This window comes from Melospiza melodia, chromosome 24 (genome assembly GCF_035770615.1).
Source record: "Melospiza melodia melodia isolate bMelMel2 chromosome 24, bMelMel2.pri, whole genome shotgun sequence".
Lineage (NCBI taxonomy): Eukaryota > Metazoa > Chordata > Aves > Passeriformes > Passerellidae > Melospiza > Melospiza melodia.
In genome coordinates, this window is record NC_086217.1 from 9,951,113 (window position 1) to 9,975,548 (window position 24,436).

A 24,436-nucleotide genomic window follows, 5' to 3' on the forward strand; every position below is an offset into this window, starting at 1 on the left:
AATATCTGACAACTGAAATAACTCTGACACACAGACTCCTACAGAAATCACCAAATAATGCAAAATACACACAAGTGAAGTGCCAGGGAGCACCAACAACTTCCCCTCATTTAAATTTGTGCTTTTTGAAATACCAAAAATGCTGTCACATACTTCAGCTTCTTCCCTTTAAAACTTCCTGTATTAAACACTGGTTTAGATTTCAACTCAAATTTAACAGTGAAAACTACAAAGACAGTAATTAAGTTTTCCAATTTAACACCGTCTCAAGTCTTCTTACATCATATTTTTGAAGATATTAATAGAGGCCCTAAAAATAAGCATCATACAGAGCAGCCAGGAGAGATACCTAATACTCAACAAAATGCAGTCAAGGGGATGAGCACTATGCCTATTTTTAGAAAACTTCTTTTTTATAGGAGTTTAAAGACTAATTATTTTTGTGGGGAAATGAAAAGGTTGAAAATAAAATACATCAAATATGTGACAGCTGGTTGGTTTGTGGGGCTACACCTCATCCTCCCTGGCCTGGGCCATTCAAGGGGGAGAGTTTGGTTTTGGCATCATTCATCCCCAACTTTTGCTACGTTTAAATTGAGGAAAAGAAATTAATTGCAATAAAAAAATACATTTACACATAAATGTATTTATGTTATAACATAATATAAACAATGCCTTAGTATTCCACTGTCAAAAAAAAACCCCAGTGGCTCATCACCAAAATCACATACAAAGGAAGCTTCACTTAAACATCTTGAGGCTTTATTGTTATTTAAAATTAAAACAAAGAATCAAGAAATAAACTGATATATTTCAGAATATTAGAACTGACAATATCTGGGGGAAAATATAAAAGTTCCTTCTAATGTGACCGGAGTTTGATTATGTCAAGATTTTGAATAAATCACAGAACCACAGAATGGTTTGGGGTTTAAGGGACTATAAAGATCATCTACTTCTATCCTCTCACCATATTTCAGTCTTAAGTGCTCTAATTACACCATAATTCAAATAAAAATAAACTCTCAAAAATAAGAGATAACAGCACTTAATTTAAGCAATTTGATTTTAAAGACAATGGGTAAAGACAATTTATTCCCAAAATGTGACCACTGAATAAAAACTTCAGCTGTGCAATATTCTACCTAAATATTGTTTATTATTGAGTATAAATGAGAATGCAACATTTCTGAAATAATCTGAGGATAAAGTGAGTTTCAATAATATTTACTTTTTAATATCTAGCTGCCTTTCACCTGAGCCTATGTAAATGACCAAGACACAAGGAAATAATTCACAGCAAGAGCAAAATTTTAGAAGACTTCCACAAACAGAGTGATAATACAGAAATAAAACCCAATTTCCTCCATTCACACCAATGTGAAAGCACTGCTCTTCTTTCAGTTTCCTCAAATTATTCTTTTGAGATGTTTCTTGGTAGGTAAAATCTTCCTCCTCCCCCAAGCTTTCTAATATGGCCAGACAGCGCAGGGTTAAGGGTCTGTACAGCTTTTGTTACTATCACTATTAAACTCGGGGTAAGAAACCTTCACAATATTTGAGTAACTTATTTACAGTATAACTGGCAAAAAGGAAAGGAAGGAAAACATTCACATGAGGGGGAAAAGGCAGGCAGGAGTATTCAAACAATACTCAGAGTGTTTAGTTCAGTCAAACATTTAATGATTTCCAAGAACCAACACCCCTGTTAAGAGGAAGGAAACAAGGTGTTTGAAATCAGTTTAAATTCCTATTGCAATTCCACGAGGGGAAGTGAAGCCCTGCCACTGACCCAGTGGAATCTGTGAGCAGGAGGAAGCAGAGGATGGCACAGGCAGTGCTGGGGCACAGAACCCCAGCACAGCTCCTCTGGTGCCAGGATGGGGCTGGCAGCACCAACAGCCCTGAGTTAATTATTTCTAAAGAGCAATAATTAACCTCTGGGGCAGCTGCAGGGCTGTGCTCCACACCCTCCTGTGCATCCCAAGTCTCACCACTCAAACCACCACGGGGGATGAGGCATTCATTGACGACCTAAAACCAGCCCAGCCCTAAAGTCAGTTCCAAAACACTTCAAGCACACATGAGAAACCAAACAGGCTGGAAGAGAACACTCATCTTCCAGATTTTTATCCAGTCCTTGAGGAATAAAAGCAAAGTACCTGAGGGCAACAGTGGTCAAACCACCCCAAAGAGTGCTGAAAAGTGAAGTTCTCTGTTCCCTGGCAGAGCAAGTCCCAAGTAACACATTCAATCATATTCCAATATGTACACAGAGAGTGTCAGAGTTTTCCTTACACGTCACCGAATTTATCCTTCCTTATAATATATCTGTAAATAAAAGGCTGTAATGCCATGGTATACAAGGAAGGGGTTATTTTTAGCTCAGATCAGCTGACTGCTGCGGTTCAAAGTGTGATTTGAGTGTAATAAAAGAAAATTAATCTGGCAGTAAATTCAGGAAAAATATGGAGGGTGTATGGAGCTCCATTGTAAAATGATTTCTAAGTGCAAAATTAAATAAATGCGCTTCATACTAAAAGAATTAAATAACTGTTTCAGAATAAATTTCTGAAATATTTTTTGCTTATGTGAAAGTGACTGAAGGCAAGGCAAAAACTAGAAGCCAAAGATCCTGTTACTAGTTTCATTTTTGATGGAAATTCCAGCATACAAGGCTTAATGAAATTAAATAGTGCAAACCTTATTTCACTTCTTGCTAATAAAAAACAAGCAACTGAACAAAAACCCCACAAAACACCTTCCAACACATGCAGCAAGAACTAGAGGAAACGCTTCATGACAGATAAAATCTCAATAGGGAAAAAATGGTGAAATACAGAACTGATGTTTTTCAAACTGATGCAAAGCAGCATGGTGGGGGGAAGGTTCAGTTTACAGGAATCCATTCCTTCCCCAAGTTCCAACCACACTGAGGTCACAAGGTGCAAACCCAGCTCCAGAGCCACTGCTGCCACCTGCGAGGATGCCCAGGCAGGTCCCAGCTCTGCTGCTGGCATCTCCCTTCCCCAAGGCTCCTCCTGCTCCTGTGCCCTCCCCTGCTGACAGGAATCCCTCTGGTGATGGTGCAAGCTCAGGGCAGGTTCCCTCTTGCCTGGCACAAATTCCTTGGCAGGCTGGCAGGGAGGAGAAGGAGCCACACGAGTTTCACTGCGCGGGCACCGCAGGGTGAACTCCCTGCCCTGCTTGGGAGCAGCCTGGCACCAGGCTCATCTCCAGGGGAAATTATGAGCTCTCCCTCCAGCCTGAGAGCTGCTAAACCAGAAAAAAATCTGCCTCCAATCGAGGCCAAAGGGTGTTCCTGGATGAAAGAAGCGACGTTAGGAAGCCAAAATACTTCCAAAACTCAGGGTTTAGAGCTCTGCTGGATGCTGCATTTTTAATAAATCTCCATTTCATTCCATCAGCTTCAAATAAGGAAACATCCCATGGATGGTGATAGCATGCTGGATTTGTTGCTATCTGCAGAAATTAGTGCCTATAAATAGTTTTCCCGGGCTTTTTAAGACACAGCTGTACCAAGATTCCCCCAGAATCAAACGCACCAAGACCTCAATTCCCTGCATCATTTGTCACTCGCACAAAGGTTGTGACAGGATCCCAACACCATCCCGGGCTTGTTCTGGAGATGCCTCATCACACATTTTAATCTCATTATCTGTAAAGATGGAACACCATCTGCAACAAGCTTTTAAAGCATTTCTTCTGCAGAAGCAGAATTCAGCGATGATAACGAGATTCTGTGAGCATGACTGGATAAAATTTTAGCGTGTTAACCATGACCCAAAAAACAGTGCCATGGTTTAGGGGGGAGGATTCAGAATTGCTGGAATATAGTACAAATCTCACTCCAACCTCAACATGTGCTCACTACTTCAGCCTTTCCACACAACCTGTCAGCTGCAAAGAGGGATTTGACAAAGCCAGTGTAGATACCATCAGTACCCACAATAATATCCAAAAAATCTCAGGCTCGTAGGGATTTCTCAAGTTAAATCCTGCAACGAACTAAAAGAGAAGAAGCAGCTCACTGACTTCCCAACCTAAATACATAAAATATTTTAACTCTGCAATCAGGATTTAAACTCACACCTGCCAAGAGAGAGATGGAATGACAACACTGGAGCAGAGACAAACTTGGGTCTGGCACGGGCAGGGTTATTGCAGCTCACAGAAACTCATCACTGGATTGGTGCCAGGCACATGGATGATGCTGGGAACAGATTACTGGGAGCAAGCAGCCAGTGAGAAAGGTACCCAGGACACATTTATTCTCCTTTAAACAAGCCTTGAGTCACAGAGTGTGCTCAAGAAAGTAAAAGAGGTTTGGATTAATAATACACTCCCCATCAGAAAACCAAACGGAAGAGTAAGAAAACATAATTCATTCTTCAGATGTAGTAAATTACAAAAATAATTCCTCAGTGAAAGACAAATTTGCTTCTAGGTAGTGATCTCCTCTACAATGTCCTGCTTGAAAAACTACAAATTCCCACCAGCCCAAAAACTCACCTTTTATTGTGCAGAATCAAGAGCAAGGGCAACCAGGGGAGAAACTCTGCTCAAGCAACACTGTACAGGCAGCTCACTGCATCAGAGGTCAGAATTGCAGGGTTCTGTTCTTGTTCTGACTCATCCCTTTAATATTCACACTCCTCAGGACAGGAGCCCGTGAAGCACAAATGCATCTTTGCACAAGACTTTGTATCACAGCAATGAAAAACAAAACAAGTCTCACATTTATCTCACACTCATCTCCTTGATCCTGACACAGCCTGTGCAACCCAAGCCCTGCTAAATATCCCAAATTTTACAGGTGGAGGCACTATTAGTGTAACTAAAACTCAAAGCAATTCCATTTTTAGTGTTTTGGAGAGCCTTAAATCAATGACAGAAATGCAGAGTGTTGTCTAGAAACAACATTTAGGAATGCCAGCCACGTTTTTGGTTTGAACACCAAAACATGTTATGATCTGCAGGTCCAAGTGTGAAGAGACAGGCCCAGGGTGTGCAGACACAGGTTAATTAGCAGAACTAGAACATCTGGATTGCTGATAAATTTCTGTCTTGTAAACACATCAGCAACCTATAAATAAAAAGTTGTGCTATCAGAGATCTTGGTATCTACTCAAGAGACAGCATGTAAATTTTTTTAACCCTAAAATCACCCAGCATCTTCACAACTGGCTCTTTTCATAAAACTAATCTAGAAACACAGAATTTTGAATCACACCTTGGTTTAGTGCATTATTCTAGGGAAAGCCTGAAGTCTCCCATCAACAGAGAAACCATTCTGGACACATCTGTTTTGAAACTGAGCAAGCTTTGACATTTACATTGTTCAATTAAATTTTTGCGGAAAATGATCTCACAACTTTAAAAAGATCCATAGAGAGAGGTTTTCATATCCCAACTCAACTCAAAAGCAATTCACATTTAAAACCATTTTAAAACTGACTAATTTTAGAACCATTATGCAGGTAGTACACATGTTAAATAATAACCAATGTTCTACTTCTCCTAAAACCAAAGTCCAAAATGTGCAAGAGCAGAAAGATTTAATTTTTTTTTTCTATTTTCAGTCTGAAATCTTTGAAGGCTTCATGGCTAAGAGTGCTGAAAAAGTGAGGCTTTATCCTGTGTTAACAACTAGTCCAGGACTCATTACCTTGCTTCACGTAGGCTTTGACAAGACTATAAATAAATAAAATAATAAATAAATAATTGGCCATGATGTGGTGTGAAGAACAGGTAAGGGAGGCTGAGAGTGTGAGGTGGGAGGAGGGACCAGGCTGGCAGCTCTGTGTCAGGGACAAACCAGAATTAGGACAGGCAGCTGGAAAACTCAGCAGGACATCAGTTCCTGAGAGCAGCCTTCAAAAGCCTTCTCATGGCAACATGGGCTCTGCCATTAAAGCAGATGAATAAAATATCAAAGCTGGGGGCCAGGCAAATGTTAAAGAGTGGATTTGTAGCTTCATGCTTTCCTTTGGAATGCACAAATTAAGATGGTGTTCCTGCAAAAACAAGGAGGCAAGACACACAGACAAGTCGAGGCTAAATCAGGAATTATAAGCAACAAAACCTGCAAGATTTAGATGCTGTGAAGTCACACAAACCCAGGCTGCTGCCCACCAGGGACAGATCTCAGATGAAAGAAAGCCCAGAGCCCAGATTTCACCCACCCAACAGCCAGAGCAGCTGGAGAGGAGCCAATGGGCCCAAGTGCAGGGGGTTCTGACAGGGCTCATTCACATGGCCCACAGCCCCCGTGCAGCACAGCTGCCTCCAGAGCCACTCCCCAGCCCAGACATGTTCTTTCCAGTCCTATTTCACAAAAGATTGAAACTTGTTTCCAACAGAAGCGTTTTGTACTCCATAATTCAGTGATATTTCCTGATGAATGGTTAGCACAAAGCTGGGGCTGGTTGCTCCACAGATTGCATCTGTTACCCTGCATCTCACCATCAGGGCAGAATGAAAGCCCAACTGCACAGAGACACCACAGAAAAGGAAATTACTCTGGTTTTCAGCTCAACCTGGGGATAAATAATTTGCCCGTGCAACAAGAGCTTGAATTAAGGCTTCTATTTTTTCAAAATATGACCTAATAGAGGAAAAAAAACCACAAGCTGAAAAGCAACTTAAACATTTTCTTACCAATTTTACAGCTAACACGACAGAAAATACCTCTTGATTTTCTCAAGCAAGATCAAGATCATCCTTGTTCCCATCAGCCCTCTGATTTCAGAGATCCTCATAATTCAATTAACTGTATACAACAAAACAACCTCCATGAAAGGATTCATTCACCCTAAAACTCACTGGGAACTCCAGACAGAACTTGGCTCAAGGAGTGAACTTCTGCTACCACAACACACAGCAGAGCCATCACCTGAGCTTTCTGTGCACACACAGCACAGCAGGAACAGTCCCACACCAAGTGAGAAGGGTGTACCTGAGGAGAATAAGTTTTAAGTATTTAATTTTCTGCTCCATTGATAACTATACCCTAAAACAAGAGGGGAGGGGACGAAAATAAATCATCTCCTTCCCATTAAGCCTGGCATAACTCTGTTTGCTGAAGAATGGTGCTGTGGGTTTTCCTTACAGGGTCAGCAATGTGTGCCATGGTAAAATATACAAATTATTTCACAGGGTGTATCCATGTTTGACACAAGCACAGGGCATGAAGCCATTCTCTGAGCTTCCTAGGAACCAAGGATTGCATCTCCTCACTTGTGCCTCCTAATTATTGTTACAAGAGGTATCTGCAATGAGACATTCTTTTTGCATGATCCATTTAATTGGCCACTTTCTCCTCACAAGCATGCAGTGAATGCTTCAGGTGGTGCTCATAGCTCTGTCTGTCCTTACACGCAGCCATAACAAGCATAATTTAAATTATATCAACTATTTATGTGACAGAATATATTTGTGTAAAACTTCAGGAGACCTTATCATGCTATCAAATTGAAATTTCAATACTGAGCTCCAGCAAATAATTTCCACTACAAAAAGTACATCTGGAAAGTGAGAGGATAATATGTGCACGTATCAGCACATCTCGTGTCTCTCTAGGTTACTAAACCTCCTGTATCAAGGGCAGCTTGCTTTACTAAATATTAATGCAGAACTCTGCATAATATCAGGCTTCAGTTATTCAGAGGATCTCTGAACTGCAAGTAAAAATAAGCATTAAAGCCCACACTATTAACTACAGATTAAGGTCAGATCCCAACAGTTGTTCCATATAGAAGAATGTAATAGATAAACATCCACTGACCGTGATACTGATCCCTTCTACAAAGCAGATTGCAAGATCCAGGCTTTAAAATTTTTAAGAACATTTATTAGCTCAGCATGAATGCAATCCTTCACTCCCACAAAGAGTGCACAACTGGGACAAACTGTGTTTTGGGAGTTCTGGAAAGGCATCACTTAGGCACCTGCTGGCCAGCCCAGTCTGCATTTTCTGCTCTGCAAATCTGACACTTCTAAGATTAACCCCACTGATTTTTATCACTGATTTCCTTTTCATTTGGCCATGTTAAATGTCAAATGATCCAATGTCTGACACTGCCCTTTTAATTATTACAACCAAAGCTTAAAGATGACACACTCATCCCCGCACCCCTTCAAAGTGAGGCTCAATGAAACACAGGAAACAGTAAGAATTCAAAGGTCAATATTTGCATAAGTGGAATAAAAGCCAAGAAAGCAAGAATTATTAAAAATTTAATTCGACAGTGAGTTCTACAATTAGCACTCTGTCCAAGGTATTGATTTAAATTACAAAATAAGCTTCATAGACAGTGCTGAGGACTTCATTAAAAATTACTGAACTTATTTATCAATGCTTCTTTCAGAAAGCTCATTATAAAAACCTGCACAATCCCAATTAGACCTCCCAAATGCATTAATGATATATGAGGTCTTTTATTCCCTCCATCAATCTTAGGCTACACATTTACTTATATAATCAATACTCCAAAGTTAAGGAATGTCCATATATTCACAGCCTTGCATCAATGAATCTGTTCACTCAACACCCTCTGACACAGAGTCCCCGTCCCTGTCAGTCACATTAACCAACCAACCACATTTTATTGCTCTGTAATCAGCATTCAAAAGCACTTGAGATGACAGGAGCAATAAAAACCCTTGAGACTTTATATGTCCATTATGGTGCCTGGGTTGTTTAAAAACAGGAGCTGCAGTTGCAGCCTGTGCCTATAAATATGCACAGCACCAGCACAGAGCCAGGCAAGCTCTGGGTGCAGGCAGGAAACAAAGGAATCTGAGGTCAAAGCCCCTCTGCAGAACGCAGGGGAGGGATGCAGCGGTGACAAACGTTTGTCCTCCCTCTTCCCAAAATAGAAATAGCTCTCTTAGCAAATATTTCACAGTGCTTTAGGACTTTTTCTAGTCCATTTATGAGAAAAGAAACCTGGACAGGGCATATTGAGCAAGATGTCAGGGTGAGGTATTTGTGCTCCTTATGTCTGTCCAAGGTATCTGAGCAGTCCCAGGCCTCCAGGGATTTGCTGCTTGCTGGACTTTGAGGAGAACCCCTGACCCTGACAGACCTTGCCTTCAGCACATTTGTTGTCAAGTATCCAAACCCACAGAAGCCATGTAAAACCTCTGCTGCCACAAACCCACGGTGCAGCACTGAATAAAACACGAGCCTTAAATGTTTGTAACATCAGGCATTTATATTCTGAAATGAAAGTGACGCCTGGCCTTGTACCAGGTTTAATAATATACAAGAAAATTCTGTTTTTGCAAAGGGTTCAAAGAAGCTCAAGCTCAATTAGATCATCAGCACTTTATATAAACTTGACAACTAAGCTGTTCCTCATTACACAGCATCAAGAGATGCTGACAAGACTTGGGTTTTGCAGAAATCTTAGAGATGAGCTTTGCTGCCTTTTAGGAAAACAAGGGCAGGCATCAGTTTTACAGCTCCATCAGACACACCTGGGTACCTGAGGCAGAACAAAACACTTAAAAGAACTGCTCAGTAAAACAACAACTGGCAAGAGCACACAGGGAGCACCAGATCGTGAAACCCTCTAATGCAAGAGCCTGCTGTGCAGTTGGCATAACGACTGCAGATCCATTAGGAAACAATGCAGCTTCCCAGGAAAATGTATCAAACATCACTACTTGCACTTCAAAACCCTCTTCAGCACTACACAGCTTTTTAGTGCTCCTTTTCAGAGGCAAATCAGGGAAACTGCTGCACTGGGGTGGCAGCTCCAGACACTGCAGGAGCTGTGCTGGTGGCACCAACACACGGGTCAGAGTCAGACAAGCAAAGAGCTGGAGGCCCCAGCACAGGGAGGAGCTGGAGCTGCTGGAGAGAGTCCAGAGGAGGCTCCAGGATGAACACAGGGAAGGAGCAGCTCTGCTGGGAGAAAAGGCTGGGAGAATTGGGATTGATCAGCCTGGAGAGGAGAAGCTTTGGGGCGACCTCACTGTGGCTTTGCAGTGCCTGAAGGAGTCACAGGAATGATGGAGAGGGACTTTTACAAGGGATGGAGGGACAGGACACGGGGAATGGCTTAAAACTGACAAAGAATAGGTTTGGATGGGAGACTGGGAAGAAATTCCTGCTTGTGAGGGTGGCAGGCCCTGGCACAGGTGCCCAGAGCAGCTGTGGCTGCCCCTGGATCCCTGGCAGTGCCCAAGGCCAGGCTGGACAGGGCCTGCAGCAGCCTGGGACAGTGGGAGGTGTCCCTGCCCATGGACACCTTGCACTGTGGCACTGGATGGGCTTTTTTAAAGTCCCTTCCTGCCAAAACCATCCTGTCATTCTGTGAACACAAAGAAATAAACTACCATTAAAAAAATACCTCTTTTCCTCACTGATCTACTGAGCTAAGAATGATACTTCAGGAAGTTTTAATATCTAACAAAACACAAAATTCCCCAAGGTCTTTGGGCAATTGCCACAGTTGTATGTTTGTCCTGGCCATACACTGCATTAAAAACACCATAAAATACAGTTTAACTAAGCTGCACAACAAGATTTATTGAGCCATTGCTGTGTTTTAAAGGTTCACAACTTAGGATCTCTCAGTAAGATCAAAAGGAATTCTGAGCAGTTTCTACATATCAAACTCTTTGAAACAGACCATATATGAAATCCTATTTTTTCTCCTTTCTTTCTGTAACCTTGCAGTATTTGTCCCAATGGCACATACACAGAGCAGAACTGAAAAACACCCACCAGAGGAATGTACCTATTGCTTTCTGCTGCATCCACATCACTTGTTTTAACAGCGAAGTTTCACTCTATAAAATTACATCCAGCAGATGTAATTTGCAAAAGCTGATGACAAAAAAAGGAAGATATAAAACGGACATACTTGGAATAAGCTTGGAATTAATTAATTTAAAGTTTGCAAACAAGGTAGGAACAGTTCAAAACCTAATTCTACAGCACATCACAAATTCAATCAGCTAACCTGTCCCAATGGAAGAACACAAAAATAACTGTATATACACTTTAAAATAAACTCTGCTGCTTAGTCTGTTTCTATGTTTATCATTATTTTGTAATATTTTTTATGGGAACAAGTTCAGGGAATTGTTAGGCTGAAATCTATTTTATGCAGTTCTGGAACAGGAGAAAAGTGGAGCTGCCCAGAACCTGTCAGCACCTCGCAGGGTGTCACCTTCAGACACATAAAAATCCTCTCAGGATCAAAGCCTGGATGCAAGAAATGGAAAAGTATTTCAGGTAAGAGGCTCTAGGGAACAGGAGAGGTCACACCCCTCTTCCAGGGAATCAGGAGATGCCATGGAAATGCACACAGGGTGAAAGAGGAGCAAAAATAATTACCAGGGGGATTTTTCCCAACAGCAATGCCTTAAGAAATAAAGAAAACTGAAAACCAACCCAATAAAACACTGATGTCCACGACCACTTTGCATAAAATAATGATTATTTCTGCACTCTCAGAACATAAAGATTCACTGTTTTGTTTTGGGTTTTTTTCTTTACTATTAAAGGCCAATTTCTTGAGAACAAGATTACTTTGACATGGATTCTGGCTAATCCTGCTGAGTAAAAACCAAAATAATAAACCCACACAGACTAGAAGCTGAAAGAAGAGAAAGTATTATTCCAACTCCTTCTTGTCCATGAATAATGGCTTGTTTACTAAGAAGCTGAAACACCACACTCAGCACACATTCCAGGGAAGTTAAAAATGCTGATAATTTCAAAGGAAAAGGAAGAGTGTGCTTTGGGAAGAGGGTTACATTGGGAATAACCTTCAGCACTCTTCAAAATGAGAATTTCTATCTACAGTCCATGCCTTGGATATGTACTGGTCCCTCATTCAGCAGTACAATAAGGAAAATCAGTATTTAAACCACTTTTGAACCACTAATTCTTTTTTAACATATTCCAATTAGACACCCTCATGCACACCCTGGTGTCAAAAGCCAGGCACACAGAATCCAACTTCTAAACAGCTGATTCTTGTAGATTTTGTATTTGAAAATGGCACAAAAATTATCACCAATATTCAATTGTGTCATCAGTGTAAGGACCCTTTAGAGAGATAAAAATGTTGAATTCTCAGCAACACAATCTTCATAAAACTCTGCTTCAGAATAAATTACAAGCTTCATTTAACTGTATGGGAATGCTTGCAGGGTATGCAATACTGAGAGCTGTATATAAATTTTTTAATTGAAGTAAAGACAAACAAGGAGCAATAGCTGCAACTTCAGTTAAAAATCACTTTTAAAAATATGAGCTATTTTCTTAGCAAAAGGAAGACAACTTGACAATTGCTACACAAGGCAAATAAAGTCCTGAATATGCAATTTGTGTTGATCACTGTCCATCCACTGACACTTCTGACAGTGGCAAAACCTCTATTTGTAAATGATGAGTGAATCTTCTAAATCTTGAAAGGCCATTGTATAAAGACAAGCATTAATTAGACTTTTGCAGCTTCATTTTAAAAACTAAGAAGTAGAGAACTAAGAGCACTAATGGCTACATTTTTGGTGTTTCTGGATGAATATGCACTTTTAGTTCAAGAAGTGTGTTTCTGTCAGTCTAAATGAGAAATAAAAAAGGACATCTTGTAAACTAGACAGGATAAAAAACTAGATAAAAATAATAATTCCAGTAGACTTCTACATTAATAAGGACACATTTCAGACTTCTAATAAAGCTCACTTGATGAAAAGATTCTAATTAATACAATAACGTGATTTCAAAATCTAAATTAAGCCAACTAGAATATAAACTGATGAAAAGATCTACATGCCTGCAGTACCTTAAAGTCTATATTATGTAATTGCAAAAAGGAACAAAAAAACTTCATGTAAAACCCGTTCTAATTAAGAAACCAGAGTAAATGACACTGAAATGCACAGAAAGTTACATATGCACATGTTTGGTTGCCTGACTTAGAAGGTAAGAGTTATAAACATTATTTATGGAAGGCATTATTCATAACTAGCTGCAATTGAAAAATTAACTGTTGATAACCAGTTCCAAGCACTCTCAGCCTCTGCAAGCCTTCAACGGGCACTGCTGGAAACAGTTCCAATTAAAATGTTCAGCATTTTGTTCAGCACAAGAATTTCAAAACACTTAAAAGGTAGTTTCTATTATTAATGACACACAAGAGAGTCCTTCTCTCTTAGATTTTCATGCTTTCTACTGCAGACGGAAAAGCTGAGGAACTGAGCCTAAGGTAATTATTAAATAACTTATTATTTTTACCTCTCACCCTAAAGAGGAAAAACCCACAAAAGCAAACAAAAAAAGAAATAATTATCAATGCATCCCAACAGGGAAATCTGTTTTCTTTATTCTCTTGCAACCTTCTTTCCAACGTTTCATTATATTCTGCTCATGGCATCTACAAAAATCTTGTATAAAATGAACACCATATGTGGCTGTGTAACAGCAGCTGATGTGCAGGATAACCAAGGGAGAGGGGAAAATTAACAATATGACAAACTTTATCTTGCCCAGGCCTCAAACTGGTTTATCTGTCAGCTGGGGATGAGCTATCACTCCCACAGGCTCAGTTAGAAGCTGAAGAGCCCCATGGAATTACATCCAGGGCACTGGAACAGTCTCCTGACTGGAACTCCTGCTGGGATACCTGACCAATGCCAGTAAGCAAAACAAACTTCTCATGGTAGAACATGGGAAGGGTGAAGATGGTTTTGCTCTTGAAATTGAATATCAAAAATAAAATGCTTGCTGCAAGATAAGGTTTAATTACATTTGAGGTTTGATGAGCACAGTATCACCAAGGAAATTTTCTAGGAAAGAGGAGTACAACTCCATATTTATTTCTTTTACTGCCATGTTCAGTGTTGAGCGAATCACATATTTAATTAAGTACATTGAGAATCACAGAATCGTTTAGGCTGGAGAAGACCTGCAAACAGCCATGGAATAATTTGGGTTGGAGGGGACCTTGAAGCTCATCCAGTCCCACCCCTGCCATGTTCAGGGAAATTTCCACTGTCCCAGGCTGCTCCAAACCCTGTCCAGCCTGGCCTTGGGCACTGCCAGGGATCCAGAGGCAGCCACAGCTTCCTTGGGCACCCTGTGCCAGGGCCTCCCTATCCTTTCAGGAATTTCTTCCCTATTTCTAATCCAACCCCACCCTCCTTCACTCCTGTCACTGCACACCCTGGTGACAATGAGTCCCATCCTTAACACTGCCAATGCCACCACTAAACCACGTCCCCAAGTGCCACATCCACATCTTCAAATCCCTCCAGGAATGGTGACACATCCTGATCTACTCAATATTGAACTTTTGTGAAAGCATGTGATTGTAGTAACAAAGAATCCCCACCAACAGAGAGGCACCTTCCCTGTCCTGCCACAGATGTCCTGCTGCCCCTTCCACCCAGCTCAGGGACAGCAAATCCCCCTCCCAGCACAGAAGGCAATGGCTGAAAGCAGAACCTGCACATCTGCACTGTCAGGTGCTGCTCCAACAGGAACACATCTGTGGAAGAAAATGCTGTGAACTAAAATATCAATTTCAGGGCTTTTATGTCCAATGAGCTGCAGTGGAATCCAGGAAACAAAACCCTCCAGCACCTGCTCTGTAGCACCCACAGGAAAAGCTCCGTGCTCCAGGATCACCCAGCACCACAGCCAAAGCTGGGATGACTGGGATGGGCATTTCCAAAGGGTTCTCCTGGTCTGCACTCATTAAGACTCAGGAGTTTCACCCATCACTGCTGCTCTCAGGAGGAACTCACAATATGGGCAACTTTTCAAAAACCTCTCAGAGCTCACCTGCAGAAATAGGAACAGAATCTCAACTTTCACAGGCATCAGCAATTAATAGCACCATATTTCCTCATAAAATGGGTCAGATGTTGCAGAAGTAAGGACAGCCAAAGGAGGGGAGGAACAATAAATAGAAGCTGACAAGACAAATGCACAACAAGCATCTTATCTGTGTGTGTGTATGTCAAATTATCTGCAGATGAGTAAAATTACTGCCCTTTGAGAAGGAGTCCAGAAACACAAAGTCCACAGATCAGGCTGAGGGCAAAAGGCCAAATGAAAGGACAAAGCAGAGAGAGGAATCATGGAAACTGTGCAGATACAATTTATGCTCTCAGGTGCTGTTTATTATTTTGTTTGGGTTGTTATTTTTTGGGGACTGTGTGTAACTGTTTGGGTTTTTCCTCTGGGGGTTCCATTTTTGAACAGATACCTCCAAGTTATGCACACAAAAATACATTAACAAGGCAGCTGCTGGAAGTGTATTTTTACTGAATTCCCATTTCAGAAGATTTCATGCTGACTTTCAAGCTCCACAGTCACAGCCTTCCATGGAATTAATTTCTCAATCTCAGGCTTTCAGCAGCATTAGTTAATGTAAACTGTAGCACATGACTAATAAATAATATATAGAGCACAAAGGAAAACACCCACATTGTTCAAGCCCTGGTCTGTAATACTCCATCTCACCACAAAAATGATAATGATACAAGAGAAGCAGTTCTGGCAAAGAAAAGGGAACTTTCTATGTGTCTTGTCCACCCTTTGGCAAAAACATTTCCAAGTAAGGAAGACAAATTATTTTTATGAGAAACAACGCTGCAATTAAATAGATTTTTATTTCTTATGTTACAAAGGAAAATGAGGACTGTAAAAGGAAGAAGAAACTGTAGGGGAAACACATCCATCAGGATGGAAAACCAAGAATTAAGCCTTGATCCAGACACAGAAAAGAATAAATGGTGCTGCTCCTACTATAAATATATCAGCACTGAGGATTGATGAAAACTCTGTGTGTCAGCCAGGTTGGAAATGGTCAGAGTTTTCACTGGCTCAAATCTTCAGATGACAGAACATTAAAAATTAGTTTCTCAACCAAATCACTACACAGACCACTAATAGAACATTTTTAATGAAAATACATCATTTAAAAATGAGGCGGCACCAAAGGGTTCTTTGGTATTTGTGTTGTAGAAGAGAGGTCAAGAATCATCAGATAAAAGATAAACAATGCAGAGGAAATGAAGTGCTGGTTTGATGTGCCAATGTTACAATATTTGAGTATTAAAAACTGATAAAATGTCCCCATTTTCCTTTCCAGTGAAGGAATTGCTGTAGATCTCTGCCCAGCCCAGACTCAGCATGGCACGAGCTGTTCCAAGCAGCTTAGGACAATGGAAGGTAAAATTCAACATTCAGAGAGAAATTATCTGAAAATAAATTGAGGGAACACAGGAAAAAACTCTGGAAAGAGCAATAGTTGCCCAGATAGGGAAGCATAATGATCTGCTTTAATTGATTTCTCTAATTTTTATTTATGTAAATTAGGGAACAAATGTGAAACTCTTCCTTAGCTCATTACTACCCTAAAGCCAAATGTATTTCACAGCTGAACTACAGCAGAATATTGCACTTCAGTAAAGCCTGCAGCAATCATGTCAAAGAGGGAAAACTTGCTGTTAATAACTGCAAATTTTGACCATTTAGGAGAGAATGAACAACAGACCCTTGATCAGGAACATGAGCTGATCACATTTATATTACTGTAACTAAAAATATTTCTGCCCTGAGGAAATGTGCTGAGCCTTCAGTGCTGAACTTAAAACAACCTCTAAACCTACATAAATACATGTTCTACAATGTTTGTTCTTCACATCTTAGTGAGTTCCTATTTGTTGATGTCTGTTCAGCAGAAAAATGTTTCTTACAAACCCAACAGAAAGAAACAAGTATAGGTTACACTCAGAGTGGAACAGTCTATCAAAAGAATGATGAAGCCAAACTTTAACTTAATTGCTTGCTTAATTTAAAGCTGGCTGTTTCAAAAGAGGAATTTTCATGCTATGGCAGATTGAAAAAGGTTTCAGTTATTCTGTTTTTCACATTGCTCCTGCAGTATTTCCAGGTGCACATCAGAGGAAAGCTTTCAGTGCTACAGACAGCTTGCTGGCCTGCTTGACAATGTAAGAAAACAAAACAAAGCCAAAACTTCCTGGAATAATCCTCCCATCGTGTTTGCACTGCCACTGACATGATCAACAGCGAAAGCAAAACAGCAGAATGAGAACTCCTGCTTCACAAGCACAATATTTAAAATACTTCATGTTTCTATAAATCAACAACAAACCACAAATATGGAAAGGCAAAATGCTTTCTAAGAACAGGAACAAAAATTGCACAGAATCCCAGAATCACTGAGGATGGCAAAGAGCTCCCAGACCATGGAGTCCAACCTGTGACCAATCCCCACCTTGTCACCAGCTCAGAAACTGAGTCCACACCCAGTTATTGCTTGGCCACTCCAGGGATGGAGACTCCAAATCTTCCTGGGCAGCCCCTCCCAATGCCTGACCACCCTTCCTGTGAATAAATCCTTCCTGAATCCCATCCCTAGGAGAACATTAACCCAGCTGAAGTCTTTCAAGCTCATTTTCCAACCCACACATGGCCAAAAACACAGACATTTCCCACTGCTACTTCATGACCTCAAACACCCTTCTCTAAAAATCTTATTTTCAATCAGAATTCTGTCTCCTCTCCATGAACTAACACATGGCTGGCTGCAAACCTCAGCAGTCTTTCTGAGCTTCTGTTTGCTGGAATATTCAGCAGCCACATTAAAATGCACCCATTAAGAAAGACAAACTACTTAGGATGTGGACTGTCCCTGGCTGAGCATTTGTGTGGTAATAATGCAATTGCACCTGACCCTCTGCCACATTCAGGGCATTAAAATCACACCAAAATTTAATCTGCTGTCTTTTGCAAATTCATCAGGATCCCATAAACATAAATAAGGAGGTGGGAAAAAATACATTGTAAAATGTTTTAGGAAAATAAATTGAAAAAATCCTCTTCAATTCTAAAGAACTCATTTCAATGTCTTGATGTAATGCTGAAGCTGAACACTACAGCAGAAACAGGCATCAAAATCTGAAAACCAAAGTGATAACATTCAAGTGAAGACAGGATCTAAGCAAGTCCAATGAAAAAAAGGTATTAATGGTCCAAAATCAGATCATTTCACTAGTTTAAATTCTAATAAAATCTGTATTAAAATATTATTTTATTTGAGGACATCTAAAAATTAAAACTAGGTCACTTTTAAAATAAAGTTTTAAAAATATATAAAAACATACTATGCTTGCTGCAATACTTAAAACTTCATAACAACTAAGAACTTTTGTTTAATTAAAGAACTCTAATGCAAATATTGATGGAATTGCAGTTTTTTATAGTAGAAACATCATTTGAGTGCAGTGTGCAACTGTTGTGGGCCTTCCTCTTGCCCTTGGGATCAAAGGCCAGAAGAATTTCAGACAATTTGGAAATAACAAAACCCCCAGCTCTGAATTCTGCCTGAGATCAAGTTTGTGTCTATTGGGAGATTTTACAACACTCTTGAAAGCAGAGTAGAAAAGGCTTTTTTTAATGGAAACACTGAAGGACCAAGAACCCCAGTCATGCTAAGAGCTGTCACTGCAGTGTTCTTTCCTTCAGGTCCTACTGAAAATTCCACTTTATTCTCCATTTGTCATTCTTCTCTGTAAAGACAGACACTTCATTATAGAAATTAGGCTTTTTTTCTGCAGCCTGTCTTCTTGTTTCAGACTTTTGGTTTTAATTCCTCGTGTTCTCAGTAATTGTGATCACTAATTTGGCTTTCCAGCTTTAACTGGTGACATTTTAGACAGAAGCTTCAGAAAGCTAAACTGAAAAAACATTGATTCATTGATAAGTGGCTTAACTTTATCATGGAAGTTTTATTTTTCAAGAGTATTATCCCAAGAGTATCAACTAATTAATTTTGAACACAAGTGTAATGAATGATGGTTAAAAAACCCCATTACTTAAACTTATCATTGCACAAACAACAGCTTGCTTCAAGCCATGTAAAATCAGAATATTGCTCGGAGATTTGCTCAAGAACACAGTCAAACCCACTGGAAAACAGCAGGCTTTAAAGAGGAAGTGTAGGTTCTCTGATACAGACAAAAGTCAAATTTGAACATATTTAGATTCCTAAAAAGTGTCACTTCTGAGGCATTTAAAACCAAACAGAGCTGCTCTACTGCTTTTACACTTGGTTGTGTGCACGAATGGCATCTGCAGGGGAAACAAGAGTGAATCAGAACTTCAGCTGGCTCTGTGCAGATGAGTCCTCAGCAGCAGAACTGCTCCTGGCTCACAGGATTACAGTGTTAGAAGGAATTCCAGGCGGAGGAAAGGAAAATGAAGAGGAAAGGAAATCCAAACCCCTGGAGATGAGCTGCCAGGCCAGGGCGGATCTGTGGCCAGGGCAGGGCATCCTGCCCAGCCTGAGCCCCCAGCTGGGAGACAGGAGAAAGTCAGCACTGTGCAAACTGCAAAAGCTAAGCTGGATCACTGCACCATCTAAATGCAGCCCCAATTATTTTCTGTATACCAACAGAAATATGTAATGAACCTCTAAATAACTCCTGAACTAGGAACGACTGAGCTGTCCTGCATGAGACTGGGGAAATGCCATTCCATTACCACCTAAGCACTGCTTTGGATGTGATGGGTGGCAAAAACCTACAAAATTTAATATTAATGTTTTGGGGCACAGAGGAAAAATCATGGATGTCTGCTCACCTTCATCAGGAAATGCTGTGTGTGTCTGCAAGGCTCAACTTGCAGAAACAAAACTTATTTATTGCTAATCTTTAAAAGGTATCAGTCTTTGACATGCACGTTCTCAGAGGTTTAATTTCAAAAAGCATCAGCTCACATCAACTTTCACAAAAATACCACAGAATCCATCATTTCCCTAACTGCTGTGTAAAAAGCAATGTTCAGGAGAGTCAAATGTGCTCTAAGGCAAGAGCAAATACCCATCAGAAATGCCAAGAAAGAGAGAAGGAAAGGCCAGCTAATGAGTACACAACGTGCAGCTGCAGCAGAAGTGACAGGGAGAAGGTGGGGAAGGGAGAGGAACAACAAAAAGCCTCATCCTAATTAAGCAAACATATGACAAAGGAAAAAACCTGCACTGGCTGGGTGTGGTTATTTCGTGATTAAATGCTAAATAATGAGAAGTATTTGGCAGAACTACAGGCTGTGTGAGAATGGAGCGTTTACAGTTTTCCTACAGCAGCCTTCAGTTTCTCAAGGTTAGCGGGTTTATTAAATCAGTGATTTTATACAGGTGGATTTTTCTTTTTTGTAATTCAGTATTATATAAGACAGAATTGTCTTGTCCTAATACAGAGATAAAGCCAAAGGTCCTCCTGAACATGCATTGTATGAAAATGAAAACCAGGGACTTTGGGTTATGAAAAGAAGCCATATGACTAAAAAGTGAATCCATTTTCCAAAACGCCCACACAGACAAGAGCTTCTGATGAGAAAAATGATCTCTGCAAAGCTAAATTGCACAGATTATTTCCATGAAAAGTTAGAATCTTGCAGATTATACGATATTTACTGCGCTGGGATTTAAAAACAAAACCCACCAACTTTTTATATTATTGCAGTATGAATAATGACTTGATTGTTCAATGTAAATTATATTAAAAATAATTACTTAATGGAATAATTGCTTTCTTTTAGAATTCACACAGGCAATGATGCTTGCTTGGTTTTTCCAGGATTGTTTCTCTCTGGCTGCTGGTGAGTTTTGGGTACCTTTAGAATGAGGTGCCACCACCTGTGTGTGCCAGCCAAGCAGCTGGGGCTTACCTTGGCACTGGAATCCTTGCTTCCCAAATCCCCTGTGGAAAGAAGGAAAAAGAACTGCCTTAGTATGTTTGGCTTTCATTTCTACTCAGTGATCTCTAAAAACATAAAAATAGCTTCATATTAAATTACCTCAGGTTTTGCTACGACAGCAACAGATTTTCAAATACACAACACAGACCAGCCCACCCATTTCAAAGCAGAGAACAATAGCTGTCACCAGCTATGTAATTTCAGCTTCTGGCAACAATTTTTTTATTATTATTATTTTACAAGCTATTTTGGATCTACAATTATCATCATCTGTGATTGCTGCATAATATTTCAACTCGTTGAATGCCACATGTATATTTAACAGCCACGTGAAATATTCCAAGTTCCAGCAAAGGCACGTAAAACAAACCAGACTTGGGGTTTCATCCAGATTTTGGGATTACAAACTGCTGCTGTGAGGCTCAGCTGGAGTCCAGCCGGTTGCTGTATGGAAAGCAAGCAGGTGAAAAGTTTTGCTTGTTTCAACAGAAATGAGAAGACAGGCCCCTGATTTTCATACTGATTATTCTCCAGCTTCCTTGCTCCATTTCCATAACGAAATACAAATGTGTGTGTAGCACTTGTGCAATGAACACAATGACAGTGGTATCCAACACATTTTGTACCTCTGGCAAACTCCACTGCTGTGGATTTATTTGTTTATCTTTAAGCATCTAACATTCTCTTCCCACAAAAATAACTGTTTTGAGTATCCTGCCGCTAAACATTTCTCTGCCTTTTTCTTTGCAGCCTGTTTTTCATCTGCAGAGCTGGAGCTGCTCACACTCAAACAGACAAAAGCCATGAGCTGGAGAAGCTGTGTGCAATTAACACCATGGAGCTTAATTATCAATTTTATGGAAATGGTTTCTTAAAAAAAAAGTATCAACAATTTCTCCACTTTTTATTTATTTATTTATGGAAGAGACAAAACCTTCAGTGCACTGTTCCTTCAGGAAAAAGCTGAAATGACACAGCTTAGAGCATTTCTCTACGTTTCTCTGCACAAGTTGCTACTTCTTGTTATTATAAGCAAACCTGAACCAGGAAAACCAGGAGAAAAATCAAATTATTGTTTACTTGGCAGCACATGTGCCTATATTGTCATTCTGATGCTTTTAGCACTCATCTTCACAAAACGCAAAAGCTGGAAGCGTGGAAATGCAATCACAGGAAAGCCGATGGCAGGACCAAGAACATGGAACAGACTTGAGATAATTTTTAATCCTTTGAAATAGAGTTATTTGCAAACATTCCTGTTTTATCTACTCCAGAAGCACGGCTGATGCTCAGTGTCTGAGCTGAACCCCTGCGGAGCCGCAGCCCACTCCACTCCTAGAGCAGTTTCAAGGTAATTTTAAAGTACAAGTCTTTTAAAAATTTTCAACAATCCAGAACCAAAGCGGAGAGGTGAAAGTTGCTGAATGAAGAGGAAAAGGAGGCACTAAACTATTTTGTAAATATTACCTGATGAAACGTAATCCAAGGAAAAGAATCTATTTGTAAATTTCATTGAAAGGTTGTGTTTACTGTTCTTTACACCTTCAAACATTGTTAATTGACACAAGTCAATTTGGAAACACTCAATGCGCGATGGCTGTTTGAGAGCGGCCCATCTCCAAACCAGAAAACCAAACAAGTTTTCGAGGTGTCAGATGCTCTTCTAAGGAATGTGAGGAGCTTCCCCCGGCTCAGCAAGCACGACAAGACAAGAGCACAGTCGCTCTTGCCACCTGTCAGCCACAGGATACCCTTTCAATTCCTGTCACTGGTGACAGAGCTCTGCTTTGTTTTATAATTGTGCTGCGGGTGTGCACAAACACCGCTCGCAATAACCCTGCAGCGGTTTTTCACACCTTCCAACCCATTCTGGTTTAGATTAACTTTGAAGCAGTTTTTGAAAGTCTCTCACTTTCACCACACCCAACTTCACTTTTTAATTTTTTTTCCCCCAAAAAAAAAATTTAAAAGGGAGAAAACCTCAGAAATTTGACTTGTTTCTTGCGCAGTCTACCATGTCAGCTTTCCTTCCTTACTCTGTGAATATCAATCGTTTCTGGCACAAGCACGGTCTTTGCTTCAGCATGCAAGCAGAGGAAAACTGACAGAGGAAGGAAAAGGTCCGTGTCCAGACACATAAACACACATAAAGAGAGCAAGAAGCGTGCCACGGACACAGCCAACTGGGTGCAGACCCTTTCACAACTTCGGCCAAAATAAATCACAGCTCTCGCTTTCACCACCCAGAGCCGCAGTGCAAACTTGAGCAGCGGAGCAGGGCTGGAGCGAGGTGAAGGAGGGGAATCCCGAGCTGTTTGTGCAGGTCCAGGACCGCCGAGGCTCCCGCGGCTCCTGCCGAGCCCGGGCCGCCGCTCCTCGCTCGGAACGGGGAACGGGCACGGAACGGCCCGGCCTGCGCGGAGCTGCCGCCCTGCCCCGGCCCCGCACGAACCCATGGGTGTACTTTTCCCTACCAGCTCAGCAATGAGGGTGTTGGTAGGGAGTTTTCCTGCCCTCTCGCGCAGGAACACTTCTCTCACAAAAACCACCCCTCCCTTTCCTCGGCGTGGAGCGGAGCAGCGGTGTCACGGTGCCTGCCCGGCCTCGCTGCCCGCCCTGGGCAGCAGGAGGGAGCAGGGCAGGCACTGACCAGGAGTGAAGGCTGGGGGACCCGAGTTCAACGCCGGCACGGGCACCCTCCGTCCCAGCGCGGCTGTGCCCGGCTGAGCCCCCAGCCCAGCCGAGCAGAGACCGGGGACAAGGGGTGAGAAACACAGCTCTGGACCGTGTGGGAAGCGATAACCCCAGCGCGGGGCTCTAGACCCTGCTGGGCTCTGCGATAACCCGAGCGCCGGCAAGTTTGGGGGCTCCCGCCGCCCCGAAAGCGGGGTGCGCTCAAGCCCGGGGCTCCCCGAGCGGCGGCAGCCGCACACAGCCCGCCGGGACGGGGATGCGCCAGCGCCGGGGCAGCGAGGTGACACGGGGGGTCACCCCCAGCGGGGTCACCTGCCCGGCCAGAGCGGCGGCACCGCGACCCGGCTGCCCGGGGACGCGGCGGCTGGGCGGGGAAGGGAAGGCAGGGCAGGGACGGCGGCTCACCGGAGCCGGGGCTGCCCGAGGCGGGGAATCCCCGCGGCGGAGCGGGCCCGGGCGGCGGCGGGCGCGGGGGGAACGCGCGCCCCGGGCTCTCACCAGATGAAGTCGGTGCAGTGGCTGCAGAAGGTGGGCTGCTTGAAGAAGCGCGCGATGAATTTGTGCTCCTTCACCTCGTGCACGTTCTTCTGCCTCAGGGCGCCCTTGCGAGCGAAGCGCCGCGCCGCCTCCGGGTCGGCGCCGGGCTCGGAGCCCGGGAACACGTCGGCCATAGCGCCTCCTCCCCACCCCCCGCCGCTCCGGGAGTCGCCGCCCCGACGTCCGCCCCGTCCGGCGGCCGCCGAGCCTCTGGCAACGGCGGCGCTGGGCGCTGCCTCCCGCTCCCAGCCTGACGTCGGAGCGGAGGAGGATCCCGAGCCCTCTCGCCGGCTGCTCCGCCCGCGGCTGAGCGAGCGAGCCCCCGGCCGGGGCGGGGCGGGCGCGGGGCCGCCCCCGCCAGGGAGCGCCGGGGGAGAACGGGGGGCGGCCGCACCTGCTGGCCCTCGTCAGCTCCCGCAGCGCGCCTCG

At 42.3% G+C, this 24,436-nt stretch overlaps 1 protein-coding gene across 3 annotated transcripts in view; it reads right to left on the minus strand.

Moving 5' to 3' along the window:
- PRKCA (protein kinase C alpha) overlaps positions 1–24,156 on the minus strand; it is a 150,007-nt gene extending 125,851 nt beyond the window's left edge. For all 3 annotated transcript variants that reach the window (XM_063175866.1, XM_063175865.1, XM_063175864.1), the window contains exons 1-2: positions 23,969–24,156; positions 20,747–20,778 (exon numbers count right to left, since the gene is read on the minus strand). In XM_063175866.1, coding sequence (XP_063031936.1) covers positions 20,747–20,778; positions 23,969–24,141 — 205 coding nt within the window. In that variant the 5' untranslated portion in view covers positions 24,142–24,156. The remainder of the gene's footprint in view (positions 1–20,746; positions 20,779–23,968) is intronic.
- Positions 24,157–24,436: the final 280 nt, after the last annotated feature.